This window comes from Cryptomeria japonica, chromosome 6, assembly GCF_030272615.1.
Source record: "Cryptomeria japonica chromosome 6, Sugi_1.0, whole genome shotgun sequence".
NCBI classification, from domain to species: domain Eukaryota; kingdom Viridiplantae; phylum Streptophyta; class Pinopsida; order Cupressales; family Cupressaceae; genus Cryptomeria; species Cryptomeria japonica.
In genome coordinates, this window is record NC_081410.1 from 146453408 (window position 1) to 146468359 (window position 14952).

The 14952-nt window shown below is 38.4% G+C and overlaps 1 protein-coding gene across 1 annotated transcript in view; it reads right to left on the bottom strand.

Annotated features, from left to right (window-relative positions):
* LOC131064984 (suppressor of RPS4-RLD 1) overlaps nucleotides 1-2738 on the bottom strand; it is a 187480-nt gene extending 184742 nt beyond the window's left edge. The window contains exons 1-2 of the mRNA XM_057999333.2: nucleotides 2294-2738; nucleotides 1592-1701 (exon numbers count right to left, since the gene is read on the bottom strand). Of these exons, the coding sequence (XP_057855316.1) occupies nucleotides 1592-1701; nucleotides 2294-2445 (262 nt within the window). The 5' untranslated portion in view covers nucleotides 2446-2738. The remainder of the gene's footprint in view (nucleotides 1-1591; nucleotides 1702-2293) is intronic.
* Nucleotides 2739-14952: the final 12214 nt, after the last annotated feature.

Sequence of the window (14952 nt, forward strand, 5' to 3'; positions counted from 1 at the left end):
TAAGTGTGGTTATGAAACAAATTCTCCAGACTTTATTCCATTGTTTTGGCTTAAAAGTTTGTATACTATTTTATGACTTAAAATATATCTGTGACTAATATAAATAATTATAGCAACCAGTTTAAACAAAGGTATATACTATTTTATGACTTAAATATATCTGTGACTAATATAAATAATTATAGCAACCAGTTTAAACAAAGGTATTTTATCCTCTAATTCGTTTAATTTCCATGCTTCAGATGTTCTTGATCCTCAAGATGTCTTGGATCCAACGCTTATGTGCATATGCCATTATTTCCAATAGTTTACCAGTGGGACTAATGCAAATTTTATAATCATTTGGGGTTTGGACAGAAATTTAAACGTCTAATCTGCCAGTTATATTCTTAATGCATACACATTTTGAACATTAAAATACTTTTTACTATTTTTTAGCGTAAAAATAAAAATGTTGTAGCTTCCCATAAAAGCATGGAATGTAGGCTAGAATTTTGGCTTTTGTCAATAAAGAAAATAAATGAGGCTCCATGTTCCTGTTATAATATGGTATTACAAGGATATTCCAGTAACTAAAATAACGAGGCCAAAATTGTTGTGCTTGCATTCAGGAACAGTAGTCTTTGTAATAGCTCAAATTATTCACCAATTTCCTATTGTGGATAGGCCAAAATTCATGATGGCAGAAAATCATGAATTCTTGGAAAATTTATGTTTGCATCAGATAGCCAGTCTTCATGATAATTTGCAATGTTTTCAAACTCCAAATACGAATAGATCAAATCTCACATATGCAAATAATCTATGAATGATTGAAATCAAACATGTTTGCATTTAGGATGGATAGTATTCAAAAGAATTTGCAATACTCCAGATCCCTATTGCAGATGGGCCAAGGCTCCAATATGTTAACAATCAATGAATGTTTTTGCCCAAATGAATGTAGTGCAATGAGACAAGACCAGGTCAAATTCTTTCAGCTTTGTTTTATTGTGTTAATTTAAAATTTTATTTACTAGGTTGTTACTAGAAATATGTAGAATTGTGCCTATGATTATTATGTAGTGGGCAAATTAGAGGAAAATATGTATTTCTACCTTGTATTAATTTTAAATACTGTGTTATTGCTGCAAACATGTGCGCAGCTGTCCTTGACATAATTCCATAGCAGGCAGTTTCAAAGAAAATGTGTTTCATCGTCTAAATTTAAATTGCAGCCTGAAGGGCATCACTGAGTGGTGAAGTGATCAAGTTCCATGATAAAGATCTAAGTTCAAATCCCATATAGAGACTGCTTGACCAAGCTCCCCACAATAATGGCCCAAAAAAGCGTGTGCTACACATCAAAAAGGGGGCCCCTTCTAAGTCCCCAAAAATGAAAACTGCGGTTCCTTAATCTCCAATTACCCTCAGCGAAAAAAAATTACAACCCTATAGGAAAATATATATTCAACCATGGAATATGCACCTTATGGATTCATTAATCCTAGTTAGCTCAATAGAGTTCTAATAGCAGTATCACTGTGTTTGCCCAATCTATATTCTAAAGTTAAACTAAAACACTATTTCCAACAAAAAAATGTTTTCACACCTTTAAGAATACAAGCTTGGAGATTATTCGGATCCAGCTCCAGTGCCTTCTCGCAATCCTTGACCACGTGCTTATGCAACTCCAGCTTGCTGTAACAAAATGCTCGGTTGCTGCATTACAGAAACCAAAACCAGATTTCATTAACCAATAAAACTCAAGATTAAGTCCCTTGAGCCAAAAAAATACGAAATAACAATATCATTGTGTTGGTTTAGAGATAAGGCAGGCAAAAGCATTGTAATGTGTCTCGCTTCAATGGTGAATGTCAAAATTATACACAAATTATCTTGAAAAAAATTTAAAATACCATAATAGCATAGCAACGTAATGTGTTTCTGCTTCAAACGTTTAAAACGTTGGTTTTCATGAATCTAGGCCTAAATATGCCGGTTGCCATGTATAATTGTCAAGACCAAAAAGAGACACAGTTGTCAAAGTTTGGGCACCTGATATGCTATGTTCAATTCCCTTGCAGAACGGGGATGAGGTCCCTGATATTGGCCTCCCCAGTTTCGATCGACAGAAAAAAAGGGAAACACGCAAGCCATACGATTTCGCAGAATAGATATCACTGAGGTGTGTAATGTAATCAAAAATATGATGTAATTCACGGTACACTCCAAGTGTTCGTCTTATGGCGGATAAGTATTAAAAAATTTCCTTTAAAAAATATAATAAAAATAAGAAAATAAAGTGCCTTACCATATGTCCTGTACTGTGCAAGACTGCTCAATAATGGAATTAAGAATACGAATGGCCTTAGACCAGTCCCGGGATACGCAAGCCTTCACTAACGCCTGCCTTTCCGAGTGAGAGGAAAGAGCCATAGCCTGCGCTAAGATTTCATCCGGCATGGATAAGAATTTTTATTAATCCTCAAGAAAAGATATTTATTACCATAACACGAGGGTTTGAGATTTGAATCCTTCTTCTCTTTACTAGCATTACACAAGGATTTGAGCTCTAAATCCTTTGTTCTTTATACAGTTGTTTGAGCTGTAAATCCTTTAAATCTTTGCTATGTATTTGGCAATTTGTCGTGTTTATTTTGCTGCAGTCTGTTTATTGGGGTTTCACAACAGAGCGAGATGGTCGGGTTTATAATCAGCCGGAGAGATTAAGTGGAGTTACCTTTTCTCCTTTTCTGTCAGCAGACGGCAAAATATGTTCATGAATTTTTAGTTTTAAAAAGATTCTGCGGAACAAAGTGGCCTTGCCACGCGTGGGGAGCGGGAGGGGGCTTTATTTTGTCTCTTCGAACAGTTTTAATGTTGGCCCTCGGTCACATGGTTCAAGCTTAAAAATCGGGACTTTGGAAATGGGGGAACTATATATTCATGATGAGTTGTGGGGAATTATGAGCCTACGAAGTCATCTTTAAATTAAGTTTGTGATATTGGCTTTTTGTTTCATAATAAAGAAAATGGTGAGGATGAGGATCATCACATATTTATATATTAGATTTGTGTATATATAATAAATATTTCTACATTTCTTTAGATAAAGAAATTGTTTATTGATTATAAAAAATTATTAAAATTAAATGTGAATATTAATTTGGGTATTTAGTTTGCGGTTTATTTATATTGTGATTGTTAAGTTGTGGTATACATTAGTGTTAATGATGTTGGCTTTCATACTAGGTGAATTAGTAGGTGTTCACATATGTAGTTCATTCTCTCATTAGGTTGGTGAGCTCATGAGTTTTGTGCTCATGGGTTTAGACAATTTTGTGTGTTAATGATGGGGATGAGACCCCTCAATTGTAGTTTGACCTGGGTGCGGGCCAAGCTAAAAATCTCAAATTCATTAATTAAAAAAATATGGGTATTTAGTTCTATTTTATGTAAGAATTTATGCTTGGGTGTTAAGAATTCAATTATCAATGTTTTTTTGTTTTTTTTAATCTTTATTATTGGTTTTGAGAATATAATTATGTATTGTTAGAGATTATATTCACTTATGGGTATAGACACCTAAATTTGACTAATTAATTTAATCAAATTTAAACACCTTTCTTCCTATTAATTAATTCTTAATTAATTTCCCAAACCCTTTTCTTCCTATTAATTAATTAATTAACTTTTGAATCCCATCCTCCTAATTAATTAATTCTTCTATCTCATCCTCCTAATTAATTGATCATCCCATCCTCCTGATTAATTAATCTAATTAATTAATTATCCTTGTTCTTCCCCTCTTTTGAATAATTACTTTAATTAATTAAAATATCCCCTTTCCAAGCCCATGGATTAATAATTAATTAATTTGGTTCAAATTCCTATTTGAGCACATGGCTCCTAACTTTTCTCCCTAACCTCTTTCCAATCCTATCCTAACCAACCCTATCCTTCCAATCCTCTTCCCTAACCTAATCATCCCTCCAACTAACATTATCCTATCGCTTCTAACCTCTCATACATGTGTGCATATCCTAACCACTTTTCCCCCTTTTGGAGAAAATATCCTATTTTTGGGTGGCTTTGCCCAAAATAGACATGTGTCCTCAGGGACACCTATCACTCTTCCTATTTTTGGGTGGCTTTGCCCAAAATAGACATGTGTCCTCATGGACACATGTCATTCCTTTTCCATCTAGTTTAGCCACTTGTCCTTTTTTGGAGGACAAGTGTCTCCTCTTAACCTCCCCTTTCCTTCCTCATCTTGCCTATTTAATCCCTTTGTTTTTAGACCAAACTCTACCGGATCCACCTTTGTTAATCATACTGTCACTCTACTGGAATTATCACTCAACCCATCCTTTACCATTTTCATCCATCAATCCATTATCATTTGCATCAACATCATGGAGCAATATCAAACATCTGAAACTATGTCATGAGCACACATCCAATCGTGGAATAATCAAATTGAAGCGAGAATTATGGTTTGCATTTGTTTATCATTTTTTTCTTCGTTTTAGTTTTATCATTATAATCTTGAAGTGTATGATGTATTGTGTTTGTTCGGTTAATTAGCTTTCATTTTAGCCCTTAGTTTAGCACACACATTTTTCATTGTCATTTTCTTGCACCCGGTGGGACCCACTTCACTGGTCATTCTAACGTTTTTTGTTGTTTAAGTGCATTTTTTGACAGATTTTGAGCACTTGCAAGCAAAAAAGTGGATCTACAAGTTGATTTCCGCCTAAGCAGAAGTCTATTTTCTTAATCTCATGATTTCATGGAACAGCGGGTTTGCACCCTGAAACAACAGGTTTGTGCCTTGAAACCGCAGATTCGCTATTATCATTTTCATACGACAACCGGATCGCCATTATCATTTTTCCTACGGAAGGTAAAATATCCATTTTAAGTTTTGGGTTTTTATAAATGATAATTGGCTTATGTCTGTGAAACAGCTGGTTCGCATCCATGCAACTGCGAGCTCACATTCGTGCACCTGCGGGTTCACACCCTTGCACCAGTGGGTTCACATCCTTGCACCAACGGGTTCGCATCCTTGCAACAGTGGGTTTGCGCCACACAGTAGCGGGATCACTAATTATCATTTACATTGTTTTTTTAGAATGTTGTTTTAGTATTAATTAGCTAATTTGTGTATTGTTGGATGGTTTTACTAACGTTTGTGTAGCATTCCAAGCTATAAGAAGACCCCTAAGCGTTTAAACACTAGCATTTCAATTAAGGGAATGGACATGTTGTGTCTTATGAGTATTTTGGCACACTTCAATTTGATTAAAGGAAATCAACCCCATGTCTTTCGTGATTGGCACACTTGTGCACATGTAGAGTAGTCCTATTTCTAACACACACTATCCTCTCCCTCTGGCTCTTATGGTCATAGGTGCAAGACAAAAGTGTTAGCGATACTCATTTTTCTTTTTAGTAGCCAATCACCTCTTGAGGGCCTCATCACCTCAAGGGAGTGTTTCAAAACAGGGGCACATTGGGGATAGCATCTCTCCCAACGCGACCTTGAGCGGTGTTTTTCGGGCGGCTATATGAAAAACCTGGTCAAACGGCTGAAGTGTTGAGTGAATTCGTCGTATGCGGCTCAGGCCTTCTCTACACCGATAAGCTCAATTAAAGTCTTAAGTGGCTTGCTTTGAGAATCTGTTGTTGGACTGGACCCATCAAAAATTACTATGAACCATTGTTATTTAGCATCCAAAAATCCTTGTGTTGAATCGGGTGTTGTGAAATATGCATACCAAAGAAACTCCTCATGTACCCCCTAATTCGAGAAAAAAAAAATTCACTAGGAAGTGATATCCTTAGAATTCAAAGCTTGGCATGCCCAAGAAGTGTGACTCGAGGGTCGAGTAAGTGTTGTCAGGCTTCTATCTATCTGGTTAGATGTGGTATTTTATGGTCAAAAGATTTAACACATACTGTCATTTGACTATCCATAAGGTTGTACTTAACTGATTTTATCTGGTTTATGGTCATATCTTCATGTTTGATGTTTTTTGTGTCAAGTCTTTTGTCGAAATATCAGCATAGCAGGTTTGAAGTCAGTTCTAGTGGGTTTGCGGTCTATTACATTGAGTTTGCAGTCTTCTATTAGCAGGAATGTTGTTAACTTTGAGCCAGAATTGACATACTTGGCACAGTCACTATCATTTTCTCAACCAGCGGGTTTGCTTAGGCTATTTTTGAGTCTTGTTCTAGTGGGTTTGCTTTTGATACTGTCTATTGTGTTGTTCCAGCGGGTTTGCACCCCAAAACGATGGGTCTGCACTCTGTAATAGCGATTTTGTGTGTTTGATGTCGTTATGTTGTCCAAATATTTTTCACTTTTGCCTATCTTGTTCTAGCAGGTTTGCACCCTTGTCCTAGCGAGTTTGCTTCGTCTTGTCCTCTTTGGTTAGTTTGGTCTCGTTATGTTGTCGGATTTTCACTTCATTGATTTGCAATCTTACATGTCCCTATCAGTTAGCATCTATCTTTTATGATCTTAGTCTTAGATGTCTATTGCATTGTCATTGTGTTGTTTGCATTATATTATACACTTCTTGATATTTTGGCAATTTGCATCTATCTTTTATGACCTTGGTCTTAGACGTTGTTACATTGTCGTTATGTTGTTTGCATTGCATTAAACATGTCTTAATCTTTCAGCAATTAGGATTTATCTTTCGTGGTCTTGTCCTTAGAAGTCATAGCATTGTTGTTATGCTATCTACATTGTCTTCTAAACTGCTTGATCTACCAACTTTCAGGATTTATCTTTTATGATCTTGGTCTTTCGATGTTGTTCTGTTGTCCGCATTGTGGTAGAAATCTTTGGATTATTAGTAGTTGATATCTTTATCTGTGCATTTCTCTGGTCCTGGATGTCCTTGGTTTAGGTGTTATGTTGTCAATGAGTCTCTAGATTCTTGTTCGATTAGTATTCTTTGGTTCTTAGCTTTGTGCAACGTTCGATCATTGTGTCCCTTTTGTGTCCAGATGTTGTTGATTTTTATTTAAATCACTTTATGTCTCATATCTCCCAACATTAAGATTATCGTCCACCATCATATCTTGTTTCTAGATTTGCATCATCATTTCCTTCTTCCTAAGTCAAAGGTTGAATATCAAATATCTAAAATTGAACATCAAATTTCATCCTCTATCCAACTTCTTAGAATTCAATCCCCATCTCATCTTGGTCTTTCGTCTATTGTCCATTTTCATATTTCATCTTTCCAACTCATCAACTAATCGTCATGCCGCAATTCTATTATGATGAGTTTGTTCGCCCTTCGTTTTCTTCCACTTCACCCTATGTCGATGATAATGAGGGTATGGTTGATCAACCTGATGACACATATATCCAAGTCATATCTCAATCCTACTATGATGAGTATGGTCATTCCTCATTTTCTTTTATTTCACCCTATGTTGATGATGATGAGGCTATGGTTGATCAACACGATGAGACGGATCTCCAAGTCACATCACAATCTTATCTCACTTCTCCATCCAATTCTAATCTTCCATCTTATCTAAATTCTCTATCCAGTTCTAATCTCCCATCTTATCTCACTTTTCCATCCAATTCTAATCCAATTCTAATCTTCCATCTTATCTTACTTCTCCTTCCAATTTTAATCTTCCATCTTATCTAAATTCTCCATCTAATCCAAATCTTCCATCTTGTCTCAATCCTCCGTCTAATCCTAATCCATCATCATTTATCACACGATCTATGACTGGGGGCATGAATTACACAATTCCATCTGTGCCCCCACTCATCCAATCAGTGCCACAAGTGGTTAGTGCTCCACAATATCAATCTCAAGTAACATCACAACATGTTGTTTCAAAATCGCAATTCAGTTATCTATATGCATTGTCTTCGCACATTGTCGTGATGAACATTCATGAACAAGCACGTGGCACCAGTCGCAATCCTTCATCTCACCTCAATCCTCCACCATCCACTCCCTTCTAACTCAGTCCACCATCCACTACATCTTGTCTCAATCCACCAACTTCCCTTCCAACTCCCACATCTATCATTCCTCTCCCACTTCGTAACACCATCGAAAAACTTTCACCCATTAATATCATCCACCTACAATCCCCATCACCTACTCCTACCATCATCCACACTCGATCCAAGGAACCTCTCATCATTCCATCTACTCTATCTCTATCAATTGAAGAACCTCTCGTACTTCCATCCACTCTAGTTTTCCCAGTCGAAGAACCTCTCGTCCTTCCATCCACTCTAATTATCCCAATTGAAGAACCTCTCGTCCTTCCATCTACTCCATCTCCCCCAGCTGAATAACCTCTCATCCTTTCATCCACCTCATCTACCCCAATTGAGGAACTCCCTATCCTTCCATCTGCTCCATCCACCCCAGTTGAGGACCTCCCCATCCTTCCATCCACTCCATTTTTCCTAGTTCAAGAGCCTCTTCTCCTTCCATCCACTCCCTCTACCCTAGTTGCAGAACCTCTCATCATCTCATCTCCCCAGTTGAGGAACTCCCCATCCTTTCATCTACTCCATCTATCCCAATTGAATAATCTCTCATCCTTCCATCTAGTCCATCCACCCAAGGCATCGAATCTTCCATCGTTCCATCCATTTCCTCTGAAGAGTCCACCCACTCACCTCTCATCACACCATCCACACCAATCCCCTCATGCCAAGATCCTGTTCCAGAGCATGTTCAAATAATTTTTAATCCAAAACAAGATCCTACCATTCCATCTCCTCCATCTCAAGATCCCTTATCATCCCCTTTTCCAAGTCAAGATCCTACCATTCCATCCCCTTCATCTCAATATCCCAAATCATTCCATCTTCCAAGTCAAGACCCTCGTGTCCCATATACTCCACCTCTTGATCCTTCATTTCCTCCTATCCAAACCATCCCACCACCATCACTTTATCCCCTTGGTTCATTTACATTCATCCATGGTAGTTTGTTTGTAGTAGAAGAACATCTCATATACACTACCCATTCTCCTCCATCTGATAAAGGACTCGCATCTTGTTACTCAGAGAACAAGTATCCTACTTTAGATAAAATGCTCAAAAAAATGAACTATCAAGGAAAAGGATCAGGCCTACATGAGCAAGGTACTTTGGAGCCCATCCATGTCAAAGCACATCCAGGATTTCATGGTCTTGGTTACATATCCCAAGGCACTTTATCCAAAAATGTTGGTACAACTAATGCAAAATCCAAGTATGCTTCCAAACACACTGTTGTATCTCCCCATCGTTCCTCCAAATCTTTTATCGTCATCCCCCCTCCTCCATCATATTAAGCTAAACCAACTATCCATCTTCCTTTTTCATCCTCAAAATCCATTTTGGGTCCCTATATCCCAAAATCTACCTTCATATATCCCTTGCATGCTAACTCCATTTTGAGCCCTTATATCCCAAAATCTTATCCTCCATCTTTTCCCACTTGTCCTTCCATGCACAAATCCACTATCTCCATCACCCATCATGAACATCTTATTCCTTTCATTCCTAATCAAGATCAATGAAGGCATGTGTCCTTGCATTCCATCCAACATCCTACATCCATCACTTCACCCATATTCCCTCCATCTCCTCCATGTTCGCACACTCCTTCCAAGGCTACTAGCATAAATTTGGATGCCAAATCAAAAATACATAAAGATAACATCCACATCAATATAAAGATGATAATGTCCACTCAAAAAGACATGTTCCAATAGAGAAAAAGTTGATAAAAAAATGCAATGAATCCCAAAGACCACAAAGGCCCGCCAAAGCAAAAGAAAAAACAATGTGGATTCCAAAGCAAAAAGAAGCAATGCATCCAAAAGAAGAACCTACAATGGCATCCAAAATTACTAGTCCACCAGCTAAACATTCTCCCTCTCCATCTCCTAAATCTATTTTGGGTCCCTATGTACCAAAGCTACCTATAAAAATTCTTCCATCATATTCACATGCTACATCCATCTCCCCTCCACTCATACCACATCCTTCATAACATGTGCTAATGTTGGTCTTGACAACATCCCCCCATCCTACTTAGTTTCCCTCATTCCATTCAACCACTTTCCACCACCATCTCCCATACATTCCCCATCAAAACATATAATCCAAGCCTTTGCATAATTCCCTCATTCCTAATAAAGTTATACTAACATCTAGTGATCACTCCAAATGGGCTCCTATTACCTTGTTATGGAACTTAATGCTTTAGTCCTCCATCCATCTTATCTTCCAAATCCATTTATCCCCATCCATCTCCCTTGTTACCTATCCTCCAAATCCATTTATCCTCATCCAACTCCATCCATGAATTTCCTCTCAAAAATCAGAAAATACCCAAAAAATAAAAAAATCAACAAATTCCCCCAAAAAAAAGAAAGAAAGAAAGAGAAAAATTTGTCCAATGGTGAAAACTCAGCAAATAGGTGCCTTGGATAAGTACCATGATGAAAACTTTCCAAACAGGCGTCATGCACAATACCCTTCATCCTTTTTCTCTTCGCGCTTGGGGGCAAAGTTCTTCTGCTCATCTAGCCATTTCCTCTTCCATTCCATCTACCTACCATATCCATCATATCCAATCCATTTCACTTCATCCATCCCCCCTTGGATCTTGATAAGAGAAAAGGCCACTATGTATACATGTTTTGGACACCTCTTGGCTTCCACTTCTCTACCAGACTTTTCCTTCGTAGTTCGTGTTTATCCATCATCCTATCTTCCATCCACTCCCTCAGTTTCCTATCCCTTTGTCGGTCATCTTATCATATCAATCCATCCACCAAACCTTGGACCTCCAAGTCCGTCCATCATTTCATCTGTAACCTAATCCATCCACCAATCCTTTTCCTCCGTTCACCCATCTATCCACTAATACTTCATCTAGTCCATGTAATCCTTATGCATCCCGTCCCAATTCCTTCATCCCTTCATCCATATCCATTTATCCACCAATCCTTTTCATCCTATTCTCCATCCCTCCACTCATATCAATCCATCACCTCTTATACTCCTTGTCATTGGTATCTAGATCTAGGCTACCCCCATTCAATCCAATGCCATCCATCTTATCAATCCATCTCCCTCGCGCAATTTGCCATCGCATGTGAATATTATCCATTTTACTCCACTATCCAAGGTCAAGCACCAATCAAATCATCCAATCACATCCTTGATATTATTCCCATGCTTGTTGCAAGCCTCAAACACAATCTTCTCATCAACAACACCCCATTCATCATCAATATCTCCTGGCTTTTCATCTTGACTGGGGCAACCTCTGTTAGACACAATGCACCATTGAGAGGGGGGTGAATCAGTGGTTCCCAAACTTTTCCCTTCTAGATATTTTGTGCGAGCATACTGATTAACACATCCAACTAAATGCAAACTTACCGGTTAGTAAGGAGACTAAACACAAATGCATTCACACAAAGGGACATCACATAACACCATCATATATGAGGAAAACCCAAGATGGTAAAAACCTCGGTGAGCAATGATGTTGGAGTCCACTGGTTCATCTCTCATATGTTCTTCTCTACTGGATCTCCTCCTCATTGCTCTGCTCTTTACCGGTACTATACTATGTCAGTTATGTGTCTGCCTTCTTTGTGGCTTCCTTCACTTCCACTCTGTCGGTATGGGCAGTACCAGTTCTGCTACCAGTTGAATACTTCAACCTGGTTCTCCTTCTCAGACTCAGTCTCTTCTCAAATTCTCGATGAGTACTTTACTGATTTGCTCACACACTCATTCACTTCGCAACAACACAATATTCTTCTATTCAACAACACTTCACACTATCTTTGGCTTGCATATTTATAGCCTCGTTTTCCCACCAAACGTCAATTCAAATCTCAGGTGGTTAGGGTTTCCTCATCAAGCTCAAGGCAAACCAAATCCAATCAGATCTTGTCCGATCTAATCACCCAAACAGTCATTTGCGCATCACCACCATTGTCATGCCTTCTCTGATCATGCTTTCTATCTTTGGCAATCTACTTTTTGCTTTGTCAGCTGATTTCTTGGTCAATCACCAAGATTGGTCTTGCAGTTTCCTTCATCTTTCTAGATCTCCTCAATCACTCTAAGTTGACTCTCAGTTGTCCTCCAGACCTTGAGCTGCAAACCTCTGCAACGACCTGCAACACATCCCATGAATTACAGGATCTACCATTAATGTCGACCAACTCACCAACTACCTCGTTGGTCTTCATTCCATCTATCACTGCATGCAAGTTCGCCACCTTGATTCCACGTGGCATCCATGTCGACCAACTGCCAGCTTGGATCTTTATGTCGGTTCAGATAGGATCACCGACCAAACACTCTACCAGTTCCTTTTCATTGTCGGTTTACTAACCCTCCTGGTTAAATCCTCAAATAGGTCTATCATCAACCTTGCACTCTGCATCTCTTCTTGTGGACTACTCAATCAGACAACACTCTTGCTAATCTGCCTTATGCACATCTTCATCAAATGGGGAGTCTTTTGCATCTATACCTTGTCCATATTACCGGTGGACTTACATACCGACAAACACTCTTGATGACACCATGTCATCAACCTTCCACAAACTCCATCTTCAATCAGGCCATTCTCCTCTATCTGCATCTACTCAGCCTTGCATTCTTCTTGATTAGGTCGGACCGTATCTCAACCAGTTTGTCAAAGTGACACACCCAACACTCTTCATTTGCACCGACATCCCAACATGCCTTCTTTGTGACTCAGTGTACAACCCTATTCTCATGCACTTGAGGCATTCCTTTTGATTCACCAGTAGATCTGGTGTGTCCTTGTAATGTGCATCTTGCAGTGCTCATGTGGCTACCCTATTTGTGGAGCAAATATTCAAACATGCACATACGATCTGGTGTGGGCACATTCACTATCAGTCATTGCTTCTCATGATGACTACATCTTCATCCGATGGGAGTCCTATTGTCCTGCAACCACACAACATACCGGTGACCTATTCATCCTTCTCCTCCTCTGTTGATGTGATTTAGGTAACATTCTGCCTCTTCATCACAATCAACAACTCAAGCACCTTGCTTATCCTTCTTGTTCACTGGTCATGACCTTTGTCGGTTGGCAGCAAATCACTTGGGTTAATTGTCTCTATGTCAACACATCACTTACCAGTTGACATCCTTTCCTTATCAATGATACACTTTTTGGCATTTTGGAGGAATTGATTATGTGTTACATTGATGTTTTGTCATTGATGACAACACTAGCTATTATGGTTGGCTACCAGCAGACAGGTTTTGGTTGCCGGTAGAAGATCTAGTGTTACTGGCAGAAGAGACTATCTGTTGGACACTTTTGGCATGTTTGGATCAATGGAGTATGTTTTATTTTATGTGTTACATGCTCCTGAAGCATGTTTTGGTCAGTTGGTATTGACTTGGTAATTAGATGCTATCATACACTCTTGTAAACCCTTACCAACATTGGTTTAAGGTTTTACCAGCAGAGCTTTCACTGAGGAATCTTGACAGGATGCATAAGTGGTGTTGGTACGACTTCTACATGGATTTTAGGATGTTGAAGATGTTCTTTGATCGTGCTTCAACTGCTTGAAGACATTACTTTGGCATGGTGGACCCATGATAGGTCCGGTGCTTATCTAGGTTATGGACTGGTATCATGTTAACGTGTACTCTACACGTTATCGGGATGTTTCAGGATATTTTATGGATTGGTTATTGTTGTTTTGGTCTAAAGCCAACATGAGATATCATTGTAATATGGATTTATGTAATAATATTATAGTAATATCTTTTAGGTGGCCGACCTAATTGGTTTAGGTCTTAGGGTTGGTATAAAATAATGTAAGATCTCATTGTAGATCATAGGATGGAAACGTGAAAAGATATTTGTGGTCTTAAAATGCAATATCATATGCAAAGGAGATTTGGTTGATCATAGGTGATTGAATTGGGATTAAGGAAGAGGTCAAAGGCCTCCGGTATTGAGCTTAACTGGGACTGTAATCAGGCATGGTAGATGCTATCTTAGGCAGTTCATTCTATTGTATTGTTGTCCAAAAATCTTGAGGTGGTTTTAACCTCTGTATTCAGTGAGACTCTTTTGTAATGAGCAGTACACTCTAGGCAATATGCCTTCCTGCATGTGCAGGCCCCTCATTGTATCACATACTTTCTGTAGAAGTATCATCTGATTGTGGGTAGGCTTCCCATTGTGGTTTTTCCCTTTTCGGGTTTTCTATGTACAAATCATGGTGTTATGTGGTATGGTTGCATTGTATTGATTATATGTTTCATTGTTAAGTTTTATTGCTTATCGATATCTGTTTCTGCTTTACCGGTACTTAATCTGGTTAAATTTTATTAAGTGGATTAAATGTTATAATATGTTAACAACTGATTCACCCCCCCTCGATTGTTCACCGATTATCCTAACAATTGGTATCAGAGCTTTGGTCCTCTTTTTGCAGAAGCTTAACCGCTTGAGGTAGATCCTATGGCAGCTAACACTTCAAATCCACCGACAACTACTTTTTAGAAGAGAAATCCCTAAGCTTGATGGAACAAATTATGGGATATGGAAAATTCGAATGGAGACTCATTTGAGATGTCTTGGCAAGGATATTTGGGAGATCATTGAGAAAGGATACACACCTTATGATCTGACATCTGGCAATCCTGCTCCTGCAAACTTGGATAAGAATATTGAAAATTATTGCAGAGCTAGAGAAGCCCTCTTGTGTGCACTTATTGATCAGTAGATCATGGGATTGACTGATAAATTATCGGTAAAGGTTATGTGGGACAAATTGCAAACTCTCAATGAAGGTGATCCTACTGTCAAAATTGCTAAACTTGATGGTTACCGGGTAAGATATGAAAACTTGAAAATGGAAAATAATGAAAGAATTATCGTG